This window comes from Agelaius phoeniceus, chromosome 24, assembly GCF_051311805.1.
Source record: "Agelaius phoeniceus isolate bAgePho1 chromosome 24, bAgePho1.hap1, whole genome shotgun sequence".
NCBI classification, from domain to species: domain Eukaryota; kingdom Metazoa; phylum Chordata; class Aves; order Passeriformes; family Icteridae; genus Agelaius; species Agelaius phoeniceus.
In genome coordinates this window covers 4,416,913-4,439,016 of record NC_135288.1, presented here as the reverse complement: position 1 = coordinate 4,439,016, position 22,104 = coordinate 4,416,913, and the positions used below count along the sequence as shown (strand labels likewise).

The 22,104-nt window shown below is 48.4% G+C and overlaps 1 protein-coding gene across 9 annotated transcripts in view; it reads left to right on the top strand.

The window, feature by feature from the left end:
- The window catches only part of CAMTA1 (calmodulin binding transcription activator 1), a 249,553-nt gene that overhangs the window by 196,306 nt on the left and 31,143 nt on the right, over positions 1-22,104 (top strand). For 6 of the 9 annotated variants that reach the window (XM_077190355.1, XM_077190354.1, XM_077190357.1 and 3 more), the window contains 4 exons: positions 6,048-6,188; positions 7,782-9,637; positions 10,982-11,108; positions 11,815-11,949. In XM_077190355.1, the coding sequence (XP_077046470.1) occupies positions 6,048-6,188; positions 7,782-9,637; positions 10,982-11,108; positions 11,815-11,949 (2,259 nt within the window). Of the gene's footprint in view, positions 1-6,047; positions 6,189-7,781; positions 9,638-10,981; positions 11,109-11,814; positions 11,950-15,787; positions 16,724-17,235; positions 17,361-22,104 lie in introns of those variants that run through there. The other 3 variants (XM_077190358.1, XM_077190360.1, XM_077190361.1) reach the window with 3 other exon arrangements.

Sequence of the window (22,104 nt, the reverse complement as noted above, 5' to 3'; positions counted from 1 at the left end):
CTCCCGGCCACTGCTCAGCTTCTCATCATCCCCTTCACCCCTGCAGGAGTGCAGCTCGTGCAGGAATGCACTTTTCCTCTCCCTCTGAGATCTGCAGTGGCCTCTATGTCCCCAGAGGAAGCTTGATCCCATGCCTACATGGGCCACTCTGTGGGGAAACAGTTTCCCTCGTGGTCGAGTTCCACCTTCTATAGACAGTCCCACTTTGCCAAAAGAACAAAATTAGGAACTGTGTGTCAGCTGGTGCCTTTCAGCTGTGTTTGGAGACACCAAAGTGAAATAATCCCACTGAGTGCTGACTGCAGTCCAGTAGGAACCCACCATTATCAGTAATGGAAACTAACTTGAGGAAACCTAAACCAAATCATTTCCTGATCCCCTAAAACTTGGGTGTTAAACCAGATGCAGCAATTGCTGAACCTCTGAGGAGGCTGCAGGCATACCAGGCTTTGTTTCCTGTTCTTCCTTGGTATTTTATCTCCTCTGTTAACACTTGGCAGGCTGGCAGGGACTGGCAGACTCAGTCCTAGAGCATCTGCAAAGGTGTCAGTCCAAACCTCCCTGGCAGTGCCACCGAGATGTGACCTGGGGAAGGAGGGCTGGGAGCCTTGGGAAGGGATCAAAACTCTCTCTGAAGAATTTTTTCCCCCAAAATACCCCAAACAAGATTTTTGCTAAAAACAAAAACAAACAAATCTAAAGTGGAGAAAAAAAAAATTTAAAAAATAACAGTAGAGAAATGGGAGAAATGGGGAGGCCTTGCCAGGCTTCCTGTGGGTCTGGGGCCCCGGGCCACACAGTCCCGCTCCCGGTGCTGATCCCAGCCTTGATCCCAGTCCCGGTCTCTGTCCCAGTGCTGATCCTGGTCCCGGTGCTGATCCCAGCCTTGATCCCAGTCCCAGTCTCGGTCCCGGTGCTGATCCCGGTGCTGATCCCAGTCCCAGTCTCTGTCCCGGTGCTGATTCTGGTCCCGGTGCTGATCCCAGCCTTGATCCCAGTCCTGGTCCCTGTCCCGGTGCTGATCCCAGTCCCAGTCCCGGTCCCGGTGCTGATCCCGGTGCTGATCCCAGTCCCGGTCCCAGTGTGATCCCAGCCCTTATCCCAGTCCTAGTCCCGGTCCCGGTCCCGGTGCTGATCCCGGCTCTTATCCCAGGTCTGGTCCCAGTCCCAGTCCCGGTGTGATCCCGGCCCAATCCCAGTCCCAGTCCCGGTCCCAGTGCTGATCCCGGCCCTATCCCAGTCCCAGTCCCGGTGTGATCCCGGCCCTATCCCAGTCCCAGTCCCGGTCCCAGTGCTGATCCCGGCCCTTATCCCGGTCCCGGTCCCGTTCCTTATCCGCTGGCGCCACCTGGCGGCCGCCGTGCGCGGCTCCCGCTGCTCTTGGCAGCAGCCGGAGGAGGAGGAGGAGGAAGGGGAGGAGGGGGAGGATGGTGATGGTGCCCTTGAGCTGCAGCCGGAGGAGGGCGAGGACCACACACGCCGCTCTGCTCCTCCATGTGCGAGCAGCCTCGGATTTAACGCGTCCGGAAACGGGCGAGAGGGCTGCGCCGAGCGGCTTTGGAGAGCCGCGTCCCTCTTCAGGGGATGCTGGCCAGCGCGTCTGCCCAGCCCCTGTGAGTAAAAAATCCCGCTGCATCTGAGTAAACCTCCAAGGAAAAGTGTTGTTTTGGAAGGCAGACATGTCTGTGAAAAACAGCTCCCAGCAAAACGCCCCTGTGAGTCCGTGCAGGACATTAGCATGCACGGGGTGTCACTGCTGTCCCCAGCAGTGAGGCTCAGGTAAACCCGTCCTTCACAACCAGTAACGAGTGGAAATGGAAGGCTGGAAAATCAAAGCTAAGCTGTGTGTGGGCGTCTGAGTGCGAGAGGATAAATCTAATGGAAATATCCTTCAGCCAAACTGAGAAATCAGAGCGAGGCCTTTACTTCTGTCAAGAGAAAGGCAGTGGGAATGGAAGGGACAAGGCTGCCATTTCCCATTGACCATCGCCATGGAAACACCTCTCAGTGACAGCACTTGGTGGAGCGGGATGTGGGCAGCAAGGCAGGAATGGGTCCTGGACAAAGGGCCTGCTCACGCTCCCAGCTGCACTTTGGGGATTTTTAAAGCACTTTGTGTAGGTCAGGAGGGGCTGAGGGCAGGACTGACACCAGGGCTTGCAGGAGGCAGAGGCAAACAGAAACCTGACCTTGATGATTCTAGATATTCCAGCTCTGTCAGTCTATTCAACATACCAGTTTCATGGGGGAGATCTCATTGTTGTTACTCAAGTAACAAAAGATTTATCAAACTGGGGCAGAGGAGCCACATGGAGGGTATAGGGAACGGCTTCATAATGTACTGTACATGTACAGGTATGTGTAAGCTGTGTTCTGAGGGGTGGTATGGTCTTTGGAATAAAATCAAGACGTGTAAAATGCTTGGAGTGGCAAAGAGAAATGTCTAAGAGCATTCAGAAATGGTGGAATGATCAGATTTAAATACAGGAGAGTATTTTAAGGACAAGTTTTGGTTAGGGTAGAGAAACCACAGGGAGGGAAAGAGGGAAACAATTGTTGATGGTGTTCAGAGGTCTAGAGTGAGGATGAGGCAGTGAGGTAGAGTTCAGGTGATGGGGAGGAGGAAGATATCTGTGAGACAGCAGGACTGCAGGCCTGGAAATTGTGGAGGACTGAGTACCCCCAGCAGCAGCAGAAGGCAGAAATAGCCAAGGTGGTGTAAGAAACTTGGACAGTCTGTTATGTTTCTGAGTGCCAGTTTGGATTCTGAGCAGCCTTTTTGTTGGTAATTCAGATCATCTTTCATTCCTTTGCTCATGGTGGTCAAAGTCCTGGCAGTGCTAATGAACAGGAGCTGCTGGGCACTATCACAAGATCATTTTTGTTGCCTTTTCTTCAAAAAGGAAGAAAGAGAGGAAAGATGAGAGCCCAAGTTTGTAAGAAGAGAGTGCAGCAGCATTAGCACTCTGAGTTGTGGACCTTCCCCCAGCCTCAGTTCTCTCCTGTGAGCACCCAGTGCAGCACCAGTAACTGTGCCTGGCTGCACTGTGCTGCAGGCACTGTGCAGAGGGTGTGTGGCAGGAGGAATTGTTGCTGCTGTAATGCAGCAGCTTTTAGACCCCTCCATGCTATCACTGAAAAGGAAAGTGTTGAAGCAGTTCACAGCTTTCATTTTAAATTGTCAAGAAATGCAGTAGAAGTCTGAACAGGAATCTGGATTAAAATCCTTTCCAGAATTTCTCCTAAGCCTCAGACTTTTTTTTTCCCCCTTTTGTGTTCCTATATTATGGTTATATTTAATCAAACATAGTTCTACAGTGGTTTCACTTCTTGAACCACTAAGAAGCAGGAAGAGTCTGTGTGTATGCTTTTTATTAGCCTTCCTTTCATAATGCACTTTCTTCCCTATAGAAATCTCCTTTCCTGCTGATTCATTATGTGTCAGGAAGCCAAGCGTGACATGTTAAAAGCCATCTTGATAGTGTTTGGTATTCAGTACTAACAATTCACCAGGCACAGGAGTCTTTCTTTAAAAGAGGGAGGAAGAAAATCTGCATATTGGATGTGCCAAGATAGTGGATAATTTGCATTAAGCATCCAGACATTCTTTTTTTGCAATCTGTCACCCTTCACTGGCTTTTTATTTTATCACCTTCATAGCATATGGGGAACATAAGTACCAAAAAAAGTGGCACCACGTGGACAGAAGCTGGAGCCAGAGCCCTTTAGGATCAGCTGGAGCAAGGCTGGAGAAGGACCTTTCCTCAGCAGCAATTGATCCTCAATGGGACTTTGCTATGCTGGAAGGACCTGAAAATAATAGGCATGGTTCTCTAAGTACCCAGCTCTAAAGCTGTCCATTATGCCTTAGCTCCTAGCTCACAGCTTGATTCAGACTTAAGAACCATCATCATGAATACACAAACCCTGAGCCATGATTCACTTCCCAAAGCTGCCCCCTTGATGCTCTGCTCGTCCCAGGATTTAGCAGTGCTGCCATCCTGCTGTAAAACACTTTCTGTACCCAGAAACACGGACTCCAGCTCACTTCTTTAGCAAAAAGCATTTCTGAAGTAACCAGAAATTATCTAATGCAAAGTTTCTCAATAGTAATTACAGCTCAGTAGCTTAGTGTTGTATAGCTGAAAGGATCCAAAATACTTGACTGCATTCTGATCTCACTGACAATGTGTTTTTTGCAAAATTGCTGTTTGGACATCACTTATTAGACATAATATCACTGGTGACAGAACAATGTATCTTAAATAATAAAATGAATGTGAGCAGAGGTAGTGAAGTGGCAAGCATGTCTAAGTTAGATGTCATAACAGAGACTGAGTGTTAAGAAGAAATCCAAAACTGTGAATATACTAGGAAGCAAAATCTGCTGGGTACGATAACAATAAATGTGGTCATCAAACAAACATAGAGGGACTTATTACAAAACAATCTGCAGCACTTTAAATAGTGATATGGGGAAGAATGCTTGTAAACCTGATTTACAGTATTTCTGCAGTTTATCCAGCCTGGCCAATAGCAATGTGAATTCTGCAGTGTAAAACTAGACCAAGATGAGATGCTGTTGGGCAAAATGACATTAGTGGGTGAGGAGGCAATACAGCAACAGGTAACAAAAAAGCAATAAAACTGCTTCAGAGAGCAGATCCAGGAGCTCTGTTCCACCAGCTGTGTGTGACACACTCAGTGAGCAGCATCAGAGAGAAGAACAGAACACTGTTCACAGGATATGCTGCCCCTGTGACCATTAGATGTCACAAACATCCCTTCATTTGCTCTGATCTCCTTGCACGATGCTGCTTTTGGCTTTGCCCCAGCCTGTGGCTGTGCAGGAGCATCAGCCCAACCTGCTGCTGCCAGGATTTCCCCTTCACATCAGGGACCTTCACCACACAGGGATCTGTGGCTTTACTACAAAGCCTAAGAGCATGAGACTTTCAGCTTTGATTTTGTGTATTCTGGTTTAAGCATTTTAGAACACAACATGCAAGGAACGTGCCTTGACAGACTATGGCAAAGAGTCTCTGAAAGAAGCTGCCAGACATGAGGACACCTTGGAAATTATGTTGTCACTTATCAGCACTTTCCAAAATCTGCACATGAGCTGTGGTGCATTTAAAGGATAAATAAATAATATGCACATATAAATTGCTCAGAGAGACATTAAGAGAAACAGAAGATGCTTTGAGTCAGTTATTATGGATAAAATATTTTATAAGTGCCATTTCCATTGTAAGTCAGGTTGCAAACATCACTGTTATAAGAAATTCTGCAACTAAAATATTCTGAGAGGGAGTCTTTATTCAAGTCGTGTATCTGTATGCAGTCTAGCATTCTTATTTAAATAGCTAACAGGCCCAGAGAGTTCCCAAGGAAAAAGCTTCAGTTTGCAACCTGTTCTGTAACATCACCCACCTGTCCGTTTTCTCAAATTACTAAAAGGTCATCCAAGTCTGAGGAGGAACTCACACAGTGTCTGTTAGTCACTCCCAAAAAATGAGTCAGCCTTCACTGCTGCCATTGGGATCTGACAATGAAGACCTGGCAGGAGGTTTGCATTTGCTGTTACTCTGGTGTATTTTTGGCTGCTGATTTTACTATAAGGCTGATTTTGTTTTCATATTAGACAGAAAAAGATTCCAAAAGGCTCTTAGGAATTATACTGCTTTACTTCAATGGAACCAAGTCTTTTGTTGGTTTTGGGTTTTCAGTGAAGGTTGCTGGCACTACAGAGAGTCATTGCAGGTGCAGAGTCCCTGTTAGCAGCAGACTGAAACAGAGCCAGATACTCTGCTGAGGAGTTTTTCCTCTATGTATTCCTAATTCAGGAATTGCCTTTGGAAGCCTGTTGATAGCAAGGAGCAGAGAATAGTAAGCCAGTATCCATTACTGTTGCTTTTTATAGGTCTCCTTTCAGTTCTGACACAAAGCAGCAGGAATGGATTTTTACTGGTAATTTGGAGTGGCTTTTGATGGTTTTGGCACGATTTTGCAGTTTCTGATGGGAAATTTTACTGTTCTCTTTGCAGTTCATGGCATCAAGTGGACATGCAGCAATGGCAACAGCAGTTCAGGGTTCTCAGTGGAGCAGCTCGTGCAGCAGATCCTCGACAGCCACCAGACCAAGCCCCAGCCTCGGACACACAACTGTCTCTGCACTGGTACCTTGGGTGAGTACTCAGCAGGGCACTCAGTGACTCAGCTTCATCCACTCTGGGAGCAAGGTTTTTAGTGCTGAGGTGATAAAAATGCTGTCTCATGAAACACTGGGACACAGTGAACTCAAGAGTTGACAGAAGTCCCGAGCATAAAAAGATGCAGCTGGAACTTCTGGGGAAAATGTCAGTGCTTTCTAATAAATGCAGTCCATACATGAGCTGCTCAGAAAGGTACATTCTCTTCTACATGTGCAAATTCTGTTGCCAAAGCCTCAAAATCTAATGTTCCTCCAGTTTCACCCTCTGAATTCCTTGCCCTGCAGCTCACTTTTTTGGAGGAGTGCTCAGGTGGTTAACTCAAGGTATCACTGAGATAAGACAGGTCTTATTTAGGTATCATGAAAAATACAGATCTCTTTCTTGTTAAAGGAGATGACCTTGTTTTGGATGACACTACAGCAGCACCCTTAGTGTTAGCATTTCCCACAGACAGTGGAAAGCTCAGTGATTCACTTCCCAACTCATCTGCTATAGAGCTACTCCTTTCTAGCACTTTGGTCAAATAAAGTATATGACACATTAACTAGTCTTTAGCAAAGCTTATAAAGGAAAGTTGTCAGTGCTTCAAAGAGTTATTTTTTTCTTCTTTTCTTGAGCAGTTGTATTATACAATCAAGGCTTAAATAAGAATGATGACCTCTGAAATACCTGAGTTTGGATTAAAATTCACCCCTTAAGGCTCAGCATTTGATCCAGGCTTGCAAATCTGAACATGAATCCTTTTATTCTTCCCTTTGATGTTTTGTCTTGTGCTAAGTCTGCTCAGTGCTTTTTAACACAACAGTATTGCTTTGTTTTGTAACTGGCTTGCACATTGACACACACATTCCCAATCCCTTACTGTCATCCACAAATACAGCAGCATGAAAGTCTTTCCCTTGTTCCTGTTCATTTCTTTACCTAGGAGAATAGAGAGATTTAATATTGTATTTAGTCTCAAAAGCACTGTCTTGAACTACTTTAAGTGACCTCATTCAAATCTTGAACACATAATAGAGATGTTCCTCTTCAAGGGCAAGCAACAAAAGATTCAGCAAATTGTGGTGGCTACGAAGATGTTTTATGTTGCCCAGAAGATGGCATTTATAATTGTAGCCATGAGCTATATTGAGGAGGCTTCTTCCCCCTTTCAGTCATTCTGCAGTTCTGTAATTAATGTTCTTACATCATTCTAGGGAAAATTAATCAATTAAGAAAAGAAACGTCAAAAATTCATGGGCTGCTGTTCTTTAAACAGCAAAAGCAATCCCTGCACCAGAGTTTGTGACTAAGGTGCCTTTGCAGACAGGATTGTTTACTTCATCCTGCCTGATTACAAGCTCTCAGGAATGCAGGTGATGTTACCATTACAGGCCAGTAAAGGTGCTGGCTGGTTTAATTCGTGGAGGATTTTCTTCTGGTGGCCCTTGCTTGAAAATTCTTCAGCAGCTCCAGTGCTGACTGTGTGCTCTGTGTGCACATGTATGCACAAGCATGAGATACACAACTAGCATTGTCCTAATTTTGTATTTACTGAACAGCAAATACTGTTGTTTTCTGGCACAGGGGCAGGAAGCAGTGTGCATCACAAGTGTAACAGTGCCAAACACCGCATCATATCACCAAAGGTTGAACCAAGGACAGGTGGGTACAGCACTCATTCAGAGGTACAAAATAACGATGTCTCTGAAGGCAAGAACGAGCACAGCCACGGCAAGGCCTCCAGCCGAGAGAAGAGGAACGGCAAAGTGGCAAAACCAGTGTTGCTCCATCAAAACAGCACTGAGGTTTCTTCCACCAACCAGGTGGAGGTCCCTGACACAACCCAGAATTCTCCTGTGTCCATCAGCAGTGGGTTAAACAGCGACCCAGATATGGCAGATAGCCCAGCTGTCACTGGTGTGTCCAGCATGGCTGTAGCATCAGTTATGGGAAGTTTGTCACAAAGTGCCACCGTATTTATGTCAGAAGTCACCAGTGAAGCTGTGTACACGATGTCACCCACATCTGGCCCAAATCAGCACCTTCTGTCCTCAGATGCAGCTGCACAAGGACTGGTACTTGCTGTGAGTTCAGATGGACACAAGTTTGCTTTTCCAACAACTGGAAGTTCAGAGAGCTTGTCGATGCTACCCAGCACTGTCTCTGAGGAACTTGTGCTCTCCACAACTTTAGAAGGAAATAGGAAAATTCCAGAAACCACCATGAATTTTGACCCGGACTGTTTTCTTAACAATCCCAAGCAAGGGCAGACTTATGGTGGAGGAGGTATGAAAAGTGACAGCATCAATACCAATATAAGGCAGTCACCCACAACAGAACGTAGCTTCAACTTCAATACAACCCTCACAAAAGAAATTAAAACTGAGGACACATCTTTCGAACAACAGATGTCCAAAGAAGCATTTTCCTCCACTTCTGCATCTAACACGCTCACACTCAGTACTGGTTCAGGTTTACTTCCATCTGGAGGAGGTCTGAGCCCAAGTACCACCCTGGAGCAGATGGACTTCAGTGCCATTGACTCCAACAAGGACTATTCTTCCAGCTTCAATCAGACCGTCCAGAGCCCTCACGTCCATCAGACCCCTTCCCCCAGCTTCTTTCTGCAGGATGCCAGCAAACCTCTTCCCCTTGAACAAAACACTCACAACAATTTGAATGACACAGGTAGCTCATTTGTGAACACGTTAGGAATCTCCAATGTGAAAACAGAGTCCTCGTCCCAAACCACGTCCAACTGTAACGGCACAGTGGAAACCAGAATAGAGTCCACCTCTTCTCTCCAGCTCATGCAGTTCCAAGCAAACTTCCAGGCTATGACTGCAGAAGCTGAAGTTCCCATGGAGACCTCCCAGCAGGCAGAAGGAAATGAAAATCTACTTAAATCAGGGGATCTTCAAGCCTGCAACACAGAACACTACTTGCAGCCTGAGGCCAACGGGGGTATCAGGAATGGAAACAACCTCCCTATTCTCCAAGGAAACATGGTACAAGGACTCTATCCTGTGGCCCATCCTAGCTTAAATAACTCCTCCAACATGGAGCTTAACTTAGACCACTTTGACATCTCCTTCAGCAACCAGTTTTCTGATCTAATTAACGATTTCATATCGGTAGAAGGTGGGAGCAATGCTCTGTACGGACACCAGCTGGTGTCAGGTGACAGTGCTGGACTGTCTCAGCCTGAAGACAGTAACAGAGCGACGTACAACCAGGCCGAGATGTGCATTCCCTGCTGCAGCCCTCAGCAAGCCAACATGCAGCTGAGCAGCACGGAGAACGGAGCCAGCACCATGGCATACATGCACGTGGCTGAGGTGGTCTCGGCAGCTGCAGCACAAGGCACTTTGGGGCTGCTGCAGCAGAGTGGCCGCTTGTTCATGGTGACAGATTATTCACCAGAATGGTCTTACCCTGAGGTAAGTCCAGGGCTTTTATTCACTCATGTTTACTGCTTTATCTTTGCTTTGGTAATAAGGGAACTGTTTTGTTAAAGCTTTGAAAAGGTTTTTAAAATATTTCTCTCCCAAGTCAGAGCATTCAAGGCTGCTTGCATGTCTGAGTGTACTTTTAATTAAGCACTTCATTATCCTGACAGGGCCCTTTCTTCACTAAGGAACCATCTGAACAGAAAGGTATTGTTTCATTGAAAGCCAGGTCTTCCCCACACGATGGCTTCGTGGTGCTGCCTAGGCCCAGTAGAGCAGTAGTATTTGTGAACTGGAGCTGTTCCTTACATTGTCACAGATGTTCCTAGGAGAGTAATTCAAGGCCTGCACAGCCTTAATGAGTTCAGCATTTCCCTCCACCTCACTGACTTCCAAAATCAGTCACATGCCCCATAAGCTGAAAATGGCAGCAGCACAGACCTTGCTGCTGCGAAGAAATGTGTGAGGAAAGAGACTGTTTGAGCCACTAATGGGAAGAGAAGGTTAATTTGAATTTTTTAAAAAAGAGGTGGTGGTGGATGTTGTTTTCCTAGGCCCGGCCTTGGAGCACTGTTGAGTCTGTACGGGGTTGTGCAGTAACTGCTCCGGGCCGGTCTCCCTGTCCCGCAGCGCTGGCCGGTTCCGGGGGATGCGGCCCGGACATTCCCGGCCTTCGCCGAGCAACTGCCGGTGGGGCGAGCTCGGCAGGCCCGGGCCGGTACCGGGAGGGGCCGCACCGGGCAGAGAGCGGCACCGGGCTGAGAGCGGCACGGGGCTAGGGCAGCACCGGGCAGGGATCGGCACCGGGGTTGAGAGCGGCACTGGGCGGGGAGCGGCACCGGGCGGCTCCGTGGCCCCGGGCTAGGGCAGCACCAGACAGGGAGCGGCACCGGGCAGAGAGCGGCACCGGGCTGAGGGCGGCACCGGGCTGGGAGCGGGCAGGGAGCGGTACGGGTCTGAGAGCGGCACCGGGCGGCCCCGTGCCCCCGGGCTAGGGCAGCAGCGGACGGGGAGCGGCACGGGGCCGAGAGCGGCACCGGGCAGAGAGCGGCACCGGGCGGCCCCGTGCCCGCGGGCTGTCGCTCCCGTGCCCGCGGGCTGTCGTTCCCGTGCCCCCGGGCTGTCATTCCCGTGCCCCCGGGCTGTCGCTCCCGTGCCCCCGGGCTGTCGTTCCCGTGCCCGGCCGTATCGCTCCCGTTCCCGGCCGTGTCGCTCCCGTTCCCGGCCGCCCGAGGGCAGCACGGCCCCGGGAAGGGGCGGCGGGCGCGTCCGGCCGCTCTCCTCCCGCCCCGGCCTCTCCTGTCACGCTCGGGTCTCTCCCTTTTTTCCTGGCAGGGAGGAGTGAAAGTCCTGATTACCGGCCCGTGGCAGGAAGCCAGCAATAATTACAGCTGTCTGTTTGATCAGATCTCAGTGCCTGCATCTTTAATTCAGCCAGGGGTACTGCGCTGCTACTGCCCAGGTAAGGAGCACGGCTCTCCTACATCTGCGGGTTTCCGAGCCTCATCGTGTCCTATACATGTACAAAAGTGCACTGGCATCCAGAAGATTTTCCTCTTTTTTTGACCAGTTTAGTGTGAGAACAGCAATTTGGCATCTTGATACATCACAACAAATACTATTTAGAATCTTTGAATTAACTTTAAAATAATTATTGGAAGTAATTTTAAATAATTCTAAGCATTCCTTTTGTTTTGAAAGAGCAGATTAAAGAGTAGCTGTTACTCAGGAGTGCACTCAACTGCTCTGCTGGCTTGATTTGCCTGTTTTGCCCTTTGTAACTTACATGAGAACACCTCTAACCTCCCCACAGAGATTTTCAGTAGTGATGGCCTGCAATATATGACTTCAAGTGGATGCAGAATAACTTGGTTTCATTGCTAGGCCCCAGCTTTCCATTGGAAATGCAGTGAGGCTGCTCAGTCTTTAGAAACATGTGATGCTGCCTTTTGCCAGAATAACCCATTAGATGACTCTTAAGCTTAAAATCTCCACGTTTGAATATACCAACAGGTATTTTGGACTGCTGAATTGTCTAGTCACAAAAATACTGTTCAGCACCCCATCTCTTCACCTGCTCTCAGCCCAATATTTGGCACATGGGGTAATTCCTAGCTGGGGGTTTCTGCAGGGAGTTCTCTGTTTTACAACATGTATTTTCCTTTTAGCTCATGACACTGGGCTTGTGACTTTGCAAGTTGCCTTCAACAATCAGATCATCTCCAATTCTGTGGTATTTGAATATAAAGCCAGAGCTCTGCCAACCCTGCCTTCCTCCCAGCATGACTGGCTGTCCTTGGACGGTAAGAAAAGTGGGATATTCCTTAAGAAAGCAGAACAAATGCAGAACTGTGAATGGCAGAGCAGCTCCTGGTGGGGAGGGATGTAGAGGGGCAGGTTTGTCCTGACAGGAAGGGCTGTGGCAATGTTAATCAAAGTCCTTTCATTGAAAAGTTTTATTAGCTCTGTTGGTGTGAACAAAATGTTGCTGCCTTTTATAGAGGATGACAAAGAGGTGGGTTCGTTTGTCTGAATGGAAAGCTGATCATACTGCCCAGTTTCTAGGAGAGAAGCATTTACCCTGGAATTGTCTTTCCTGAGAACTCTGAAACTTGAGCTTGTCTAGAAAAGTGTGTATTTATTTAAGCAGGAAATGGGGAGGTAGTAAGGCATGTACAAGAGGGACGTGCTAAAGAAGCTGGCATGGTAGCACTTCCAAAGAGCAGCATGGAGACAGAGCACTGTGGGCATTGCAGAGTGAGGAGAGGTTTGTGATGTGGCTGCAGAGGTACAGGTGCAAACAGAAACAGAACTGGCTCTTAACAAGGAGGTGCACTAAGTCTTGTGTTCAGCATCAAAATCAAATTTGAGAAGATTGTAAGAGCCTGTGGGTGCTTCTCATCTGCTGCCAGGGCCTCCTGCTGCTTGTGGAGTGCAGCTGAGAACGTGTGATGGTGATTGATGCTCAGCTGTTAGCAATCCAGGGTTGGAATGCCAGGTGGGTAGGTTATGAATGCCTTGTTTGACAGTTCCTCGGTGCTGCTGAGCTGGGAGGAGCTGAGAAGGTGGCTGTGAGTGCTGTCTCTGGTGTCCCTGCAGCTTCTCTGGGTGCTCTTGGTTAGCAGCCCAGCTCTCAATTAGAGGTTGTTATGCTGTGGTGATGGTGGAAGGGAGGGGACTGCAGCAGTGAACAAACTAGGGCATTGCTAACAGGGAGGGGAAAAAAAAAAGTAAGAGGACCGCTGCATTGCAGAGGCCCTTCAGGGAAAAAGACTGAATAATTATACCAACCATGATTTATCAGAAGCCTCTGCCTTGATGCACAGTGGTCCAAAGGGAGCAAATTACACTGTTATTTAAAGGACCAGCTACATCTTCTCATTTACTGCTAGAGAGCAAATGTTAGCTTAGCTAGCCAAGGTGAAAACTAATGTGAGTTGATTCTATCAATTGAATAAATACACAAATCCCTGACTTCTCTGTTTGCTTTAATTTCCCTGCTTAAAATCCTTGCCCTACTGACTGTTACGTGGTCTTGAGGGAAGATTTTCGAGGAATATTTGTAGTCACAAAATATTGACAAGAATTTTAAAATTCTTTTTAATTAACTCAGTGGAACACTCTGAGTTCCTTTGCATTGTTAAAACACAGTTCATGATTCCAGCTGGAATGAGCACTGCCAGAGAGAATAGAGCTAACAGCCATACCCCAGGAACACCCTGGGAAAAGAACAAGCAATTTCCATCTCATCTAAGTTTAGATAAACAATTCCCTTCCACAAATGTCTTTAAAATAAAGTCAAAATTGCTCTATATGTGAACTCCATGTTTTCAGTTCCATTAAGACAAAAATCACTTTTTTTTTTTTTGAGCACAGCACAAGTATTTGCCTTTGGGATCAGGGAGCAGTCCTGATAATGACTGGGAAGGGTTGTGAGACCATCTTCCACCATGCTTCTGCTTCTAAGAACTGAGCCAAGCATAGGAGTGGGCAGAAAAGGAGTCTGAAGGCAGCCTGTTCTGTGCCATCCTCTGAAGGGCTCCTTCCTTCATTTGTGTCTGCTGTGCCATGAAGGATTGTGCACCCTCTTCTGAACTATACAGAGATACTTGTTTTATTCTGAGTTTTCCTTATTTCTCACTCATGGGTGAGTTAGGTCTTTTACAAATGGACAGTTGACACCAGCTGCCGGTGTTCTTGCATTTTTTCTAGTTAATTTGAATAGTGATATTCTTTCTTTTCAAAGCAAACCTTTTTCTCATAAAGGACCACTCTCATGTGATCCTGATCTCTGCTGATAAACTTGGCAGCCTTTTCTGTTTTCTATGTAAAACTCAGTTCTCAGAAGCCATTGTGTGCTTTTATAGCCATTTGAGCTCACTTTCCATTCACTGTCTGTAGAGAGGTTCTTTTAAGAAAAAAAAAAAAAGGCAAATGAGGCTTGAAGAACTGAAGGCTGAACTGAAGGGCAGAGATGATCTCATGGCAGATGCATAAGGAATTATAAAGGCATTTCAATACAGATTCCCAATGGAAAGCATGTTGTGTTTACCCTCTGCAGAAGCCTTTGCTGCTTCCATAAAATGTCTGTAGAGATGGTGTTTCCTTGGCACAGGATGTGATCAGAAATTCTGGGGAAATGCCTGTGAGTGCTGCTGGCATTACACATATGCATCTGCAGGAAAGAGGACAGAACCTAAAAATGGGGGCAGGCCATGTGTGTACTGATGAGTCAAGTGTGTACGGGTTGGACAAGGGTGTGACTGGCACTGAATGTAAATGGCACTGATGCAGGAGCACCTGACAGGCAGCCTTTCAGCTCCTGCTGGTTCTCAGTGTATAATCTGGCTGTCTTTCCTAGCTGGAAAACATAAAAAGACCCGGGGAGGTGGGGCTTGGTGGCTCACTTGTGTTAGCATGATGAGGCCACACCAGTGGTATCCAAACTCTCACGTCAGCCTGGAATCATCTGTGAGCAAACAGCCTGTGTGTGCTACCTGTGGCATTCCACAATTTGACAGGTACATGATTCCTGTACAGTGGTAATGTTATCACCAAACCCCCTGGCATGTGTCTGTTTAGTGGGACCAGATGCCCTTCTTAGCCTGTGGTGAGATGCAGGACACCAGAGTCGGGTAGGAGAGATGTGCTATCACTGAACGTTTTGCAGCTGTAAGAGACTTTCCATAGGAAAAAGATCTGTGTTATAAACAGTATTCACAGTTTTTCACTTCTCTTTCCAGCTGGGTAAAGGTGACTGGTGTTTACATCTTGGATGTTACCATAAAAGATTATCTGTTTGGGCTCTCTGTGGGAGGAGGGATGAATGTTTTGTACCTTGTTAAAAGGCTGTGGTGCAGCTTGCGGGGATGTGTGAGCATTGGTAGAAGACGGATACCTTGTGCCTTGATAGGAGCTATCCAGTAAACTCCTTAAGTTTCTATTCATCCTCCCCTGTACTGACTCCTGTGTAGTGTGGAGCCTTTGTCGGTTCTGTTTATATTCCTGCTGAGATGTGTTTGGTGGTTTTTTTCTTTTCACACACTATTATTAAGGACACTGTTTCAGGAAGCCAGTCTCCTACTGCTCTGACTGCATTTCCCAGACTGTCCTTTTCCATTTTGATCATAATGTGATTGAATTGAGGCAAGGAATATTTCATTTCCTATGCTGAATGTTGTCTTCTGAGCCAGCCTGACTTCATGGTCAGACATCAGATTCCTCAGGCCGATGATTGAACGTGCCCTGCTGCCCGGGGGTCTGTGATTCCTGTGGATGGTGGGACCGCGCAGTCTCCGAAATTGTCGGGTTTTACCGCTCCGCAGATTTGCCTTATTAGAGCAATGAGTAAAAATACAAATACTGTGTGTGTAGGGAAATGAGGAGAGCTGTGGTATGAGCGGGACGGTGACCCAGGCAGGGCTGGCGCGTCCCGGGGCTGACTCTCGCGTGCGGCGCGTTCCGAGGCGCTCGGTGCCCGGTGCCCGGTGCGGGGCCGCTGTAAACACGGCGGGGCCGCCAATGGGGCCCGGTGACGTCAGGCCGGGGCGGGCCCGGTGGCGGAGCGGGGCAGGGCCGGGGCGGGCCCGGTGGCGGAGCGGGGCAGGGCCCGCCCGGCCGCGCCGCCCCGCGCAGACAATGGGAGGCGGCGGCAGGCGCCGCCCGCCCGCAGCCGCACCGGGCCGGCGCTGAGCGCGGGGCGGGGAGCCCGTCGGACGGGCCGGCCTCCCGCCATGAGGGCGGCGCGGGGCCCCGGCGTGGGCTGAGGGCGGCGGCGGGACCGGCGCCACTGCTCTCTGCCCTGTGGCGCGGTCTGGGCGCTTCCCCTTGCGGAGTGCCCGGGGCAGGTGCCGGCCGCCCGGGATTGGGGGTGTGAGAGGGTATCGGGCGCGGCGATGGCTCCGTGGGCGCGCCCGGGGTGACCGGGGCGGCCGCCTGAGCCTCCCAGCCGCTGCCTGAGCCGCCGCCCGGGACGCCGCTCCGGGGTGTCTGTCACGGCGCAGCGCCAGCCGGGGGGCGGGCGGCAGCCGCGGACCGGCCGCGATCCGCCGCGGGCTCTGAGGCGGCGCCGGTCCCGCGGCGAGGAGCGGCCCGCCCGTCCCCGCATGCCGGCCCCTGCGCCCCGGAGCCCGCTGCCCACCGCGGCCCCAGCGCTCGGGCTGCGATGCTCGCGGCCGCTGAACGGCGCCCGGGCTCGTTCTCCTCCGCGGCCGGCCGGGCCGCCCCGAGCCCCGGCTATGCCGGCCAGCCTTAGCCCGGCCAGCCTTAGCCCGTCCGCTGCGGCCGCCGGGGCGCGGGGGTGGCACCGCTGAGAGCCGCCGGCGCTGCGACAGGACCCCGGGGCTCCAGTTGGCTGCGAGGATGCGAGAGACGACAAGCAGGTCTGGGGGGAGCCTGCTCTGCCCGCCCCTGCTGCGGGGTCTGCGCCAGATGCTGGCTGGAGCCTCCGCTGATGCCTTGTAGACTCCCAGGTCAGTCCTCTGGTGCCAGGTGTTGTCACATTATTTACCTGGAAGCAGGTAGAGGGACTGCGGAGGGGTCCGGTGGATGCGCACATGTGACAAAGTACTGCTTTCAGTAAGTATTGCAGGATCAAGTGTTGCGCAGTGCTTGTTTGGGTTTAAATCTGCATGCTTCTGTGTTGTGCCTCACTCTGCTGCACTTCCACGATGATTGCACGCCTTGCTGCTCGCTGTGCCCCCTTTGCTGTGCCCCCAGCCGTGGGACGAGGCGCTGTTTTCATGTACTCGCCCTGCCGTGCTGGTCCTCAGCCCCTCCCGAGTGATGCTGCGATGCAGGCTCGGAGTTGTGACAGCACTTTAATTGTAGCATCACGTGTGCGGCAGGACACATTACATCGGAGCAGCTCGCAGCCGCGTGTGCCGAGCTGGTACGGCACACAAGGAGGTCGGTAGCCCAGACCTTTCTGGGGATCTTAGGGATGCTGGAAACACACGCCTGCTCCACAGCACGGTATTGGAAAACTTGTTTTGCAGCGTGCTTTGCCAGAAAGAGCAGGATTGGGAAGAGGACTTCAGGAGACTGTGTGGACTGCTCGCAGTTTAGATGGGGTAAACATGACTGACGTCAGACTTGATGAAAGCTTCCAGCAAAGCTGACCTGTTCCAGTGCTTTCAGTTTTCCTATTTACCTAACTTTGCAGCAAGTAGAGACCATTTTATAGCATGCTGCTCTTCAGTCTGGTGATTTCGGAGTGAGTATTTTGACTCTTGAGGTTGCAGATTTAAGGAGAGAAAACTTGGGTCAGAATTGTTGCCATATGCATACGTAAATATCATACACAGTACTGTAAGCACAGATCCTGCATGTGTGGCTTGAGATGCTTTTTTCCTGTCTGTAGTCCTTTAGCATGTAGCCCAATGGAGGAGATCTCCAGGAGCCCTGGGTAGTAGCACTGGGCAGGTGAGCAGCAGCACAGCACGTTCTCCCTGGCTGTTGCTCTTGCATACATCCAAGAGCATTTTCCCTGTACATTTTTCATAGTATTGGCACCTGTCAGGTCAGTTTGTGACCTGAGATGCAGAGACTGACCTTAGGCAGCCAAGCTTTTATACAAATTACAAAACAGCACAAGGAGTGATGTCTTTGGCAGTGTGCTCTACCTCTAAAATATATAAAGTGCACATGGCATGTTTAAAACTTTCCTTTGTTTCCTGAAGCAGCTGTTCCTGGATAGCATTAAGATCTTGCCCTCCCCAAGCCCAGGGGAAGAGAAGCCTGAAAAATAGGGCAGCAAGTGCTTTATTGCTGTTGGTATAGAGACTGCCACTTGGGGAAGAAGTCAGCCTGAGCAACCCTCTTGCTTCTCTTTCCTAGTAATGGCATGATAAAGTAGAGAAGTACCCAGTTTTGAGGGAGCACTGGGGGTTACAGAGAGGGACAGAGTAATCCCAGATGGCATGGGAGTAATAGCTAGAGTCCTACAGCACAGGAAGAATTGTGGGGAAAGTGTTGACAGTAAGAAATCATGCCTGGGCAGGTGAATTAATGGCTTAAAATCACTGACAGTACCTGTGTGTGTAGGTCTGGATGACTTCATCATACCTGCCCATGTCCTGTAGTGTTCATTTCATGGAGTTTCTTCGGCTGCTCTTTAGGCTCAGGGTGTACAATACAGTGTTTTCCTCATCTCATCCCTCAGTATTGTGGCATTTCTCACTGATCTAAAGCCCTGGAAGTGACCTGCCTCATTAATATAGATATGCATTCGTCCTAGAATATTAATTTTAAATGCTTTCATTTGCTGGTAGAGACTGTGACCTGTAACAACTTACTGCTAAAGAGAGGTTCTCATAAGGGGCATTGAGGATGTAACCCCAGTTCTATTTCAGAAATAGGTGTTCTGCAACAATACCACCTCAGAAATCAGCATGAAATGATAAAATTGTTACTGCAACATGAAAGATGTTCAGGATTTGTGCTGTACAGAAGAATTGAGCAAGATTTTGTAGACCAGTGACAGATGATTTGCAAAATAGAAACAGAGCAGTGGCACTGTGAGTGACGTGGCCTTAGACTGCTTCCATCCCCACCCACAGCTTGTGCTGTATGAGAGAATATGGTGAGAGAATTCTGGCTTGCTCTGCAAAACAGAAAAATGTCTTCATGCTGCATGGCTTTTTTTACATTGCTCAGCTGTCACACTTGCTCAGTTCAGTCTGTGTGTGCTCATGCAGGAGATGACTTAACACAGAAACTGCTGATAAAGAAACAGCACAGGCTGGGCAGCCAAAGCCCTCAGAGTGGCTCCTCCACACCAGAGTATCTGAGCACAGTGCTTGGGAGCATGCAGGTCTTGCACACCCCTGTTAGCTCAGTGTTCAGAATTCTGTGGGGCAATAATTGCATGCTGGGCAGATGCAGCCCCAGTGGAATGTGCAGGAGATCATGGACCCTCATCCTTTAATTCTTTTAACCAGTTACTGTCTGTCAGTTTGGTTGGGCAGCATGTTAAAAACATCCAGATGTCCAGGGGAGAGTGTGAAAAAAGAGCAAGTGTTGTTAACACTGCTTGCTACTGAGAACTGCCCATTAATTTTTCGTCTGTATTTTCAGCAGTATTTCCCTGTAATCATTCAGGCTGCACTGCCAAGTCATGTGTGGCACAGACAGTTTCTTACTGCTTGAAGCTTGCTTAGCAAAAGGACTGAAGATCCTTTGGGATGTGTTCTTGTCTGGTACAGCAGTGTGCAGAGATTAGAAAAGGAGCTCTCTGTGCTCATTTCTTAAAATTGGCCTGTTAAGCAGAGGAGGGCTTGTCCCTTACTGCTGTGCCTTGCTATTCTCTTAGCTCTGTGCCCTGTGTTGGGCACCACACAAAGGAAGTGCAGAACTGATGTTTGATGAAGGTGTGCCTTTACTACCTGTTGTAATAAAGTGTGGGCAGAGGCAGTGCTCTGAGCTGTGCCTGCCCATGGGGGACAGCTCAAAGCCAGAAATCCTGCTGTTGGCAGAGGCTTTGGGTTAGGTGAAGCGTTTGCAGGTGCTGTGTTTCAGCCTCCCTGTCAGAACAGGCTCTGTGCAGGCAGGAGCTGTTACCAGGCTCCACAAGGCACGTGCTCCTGCAGCCTCCAGTGAAAACTTGGGGCACGTAAATGGCTGGCATCTGTTCAGATCCTTACTGAGGAAATTCAGTGTTATTGGAGAGCACTGAGGGAGAAAATGGAGGTGTGGCTTCCAGAATCTTGGAGATTAAACTAACTCCTCTGCTCCCTGCATTTTCCACTCTCTGTGCCTGCTGTGGTGGCTTATTGAGCTGTTGGTGCAGGTGTGCTTTAAATTCATTGTGAAGGGATCTGGGTTAAGAAAACACCACTGGATTAAACCAACCCTGAAATAAAAAAAAAATTAAAAAAAAAGGTAACATTAAACAATACCCAGGTTTGCTGTGTGTAACTGTACAGTTATGTTATATATAACTGTAATACAGGCTGTAACTCTGTAAGATGCCAGCTGATGTAAACAACCATGTATCCTTAGAGGATTTGTAGCAGAATTGTTGTGCATCTTTAGAAGGATTCAGTGCATAACCTGCTGTCATTACTGTGATCAGTAGTAGGCTCTCTCACAATGCAGATGGAAATGAAGCTTGTTCTGCACTTGAAAGATGGGTTGTGTTTTAAGGAAATGATTATGAAACTCAAACCAATTGCTTACTACTGGTCAAAATCTGACCAGGCAGCTCCTCCCTGTCCCTCCCTGCTGGGACAGTTCAGCTCCCCTCAGGTTGCCACCACCTCTCCTTGTTATGCTAGGGGAAAGACAGTGAGAAGTAATTTTGGTGTTACACTGATATTCTTGAATTTGAAGAAGATAATTTCCATGAAAGAAACAATGTTCAGAATATTTTCTGTGAAATTATTCTCTCTCTTGAAGATAAGGAAATGTGCTTATTGTCATCACTTTTGGTGGAGGAAGCCTTGAAGAACACCTTGAGAAACACTCAGTAGTTTCCTAAAGAACATTAAAATGTTTCTTAGATTGATATGTAGTGGAAAAACTTAATATATGCACAAATTTGCATGTCTAACTGTTGAGCTCACTAAAAGATTTTAAATTCTATCATCAAAAGCAGAATTTTTGAGCAAAACCTTCAGTATGTGAATATATATCCATGTGGATCTTTGTGGCCTTTGGACAGAGTGAGGGTGCTTCCAGTGCAAGACATTTCCTTGGGCTCAGGCTGTTTAGATCTCCTGTACAATGTAGCAGGAGAAAAGCTTATTTGGACAGTGATCTTTACGTTGTTGAGGTCTCATCTTCAGTGCCCTGCAAGAGACTTGGTTTGTCATGAGATCTTCTGCTGGCTGTGAAAGACAAGAATGTGGAAACTGTTCCTGTAACTTGAGTGCCTGTTTAGCAGGTGGCCCTGCAGAGACCCCCTGAAGTGATGAAGAGAGAAAAATGAGAAATAACACAGGATAAAAGCTCTTGAACTTCTCAGAGTGCTAGCTGTAACTTCCAGCCCTGTGGTTGTTGTAGCCCTTCTCTCAGGCATTGCAAGGTGCATCAGTTGGCTCATCAGTAGTGTGTGAAATGGCTGGACATGGTCCAAAATTCTGCTAATCTGGTGTGTGTTCAGGGCTGGTGTAGGAAAGGAGCATTTTGCCTCATTGCTGAGTTCAGGAGAAACCTTGGGGGAAGGTCTTCTCTCTCCCACTCCCTCCCTGCCCCTCCCTTTTTGTTTTCTTTTTTGTGTTTTGGTTTAGATTCCTTTTGTTTGGTTGGTTTTTTTGTTTGTTTGTGGTTTTGTTGTTGTAGGGTTTTTGTTGTTGTTAGTTTGTTGGGGGGTTTTGTTTGGTGTTTTTGGTAGACTAGTGCAGTGCATGCACTTCAAATGACCAGGGTCCCTTTTGAAAGGGACATCTTGGTGTAATTGATACTACAGAATGGTGAAAACACTATACATAAATAATTTTGGAATTGTCATCAGTTGTGGCTTGCTTAGGCACTGATTTTGGTCAGTTGGGAAATGGTCAGCATGGGGACACCTTCACTGCTCTGCTGCCCCACTTGGCTCATTTGCTGCCCAGAGCTTTCTCATTTGGGAGCACACCCTGATCTGGGTAAACTCTGGTTGTCTCTTTTAGACACAGGGAGGGCTCTGGCTCTGGCCATGCTGTGCTGGTGCTCCAGAATGTTTGTTTCTACTTCCCATTTTGTCAATAGCAACATATTTCTAAAATGCCTGACCTGTTAGTCCTGCCCTTATTGTTTCCAGGAGCACTGCCAGGTGTCTGAATAGGAATACCTGGGAGCACCAGATGTTTTGAATTCTGTTTCCTAAGAAAAGTTCTCTGCTTTCGTTTCTTTGGTGTAGTGTTTTGTGTGGTGTCTGGGGACATTGGTAGGTGACAGGTATACCTTTGGTAACTTCAGTCTTCTGGCAAAAACTGACAGGAAATTCTCAGTGTCTTTGAGATCAAGAAAGGTGGAGG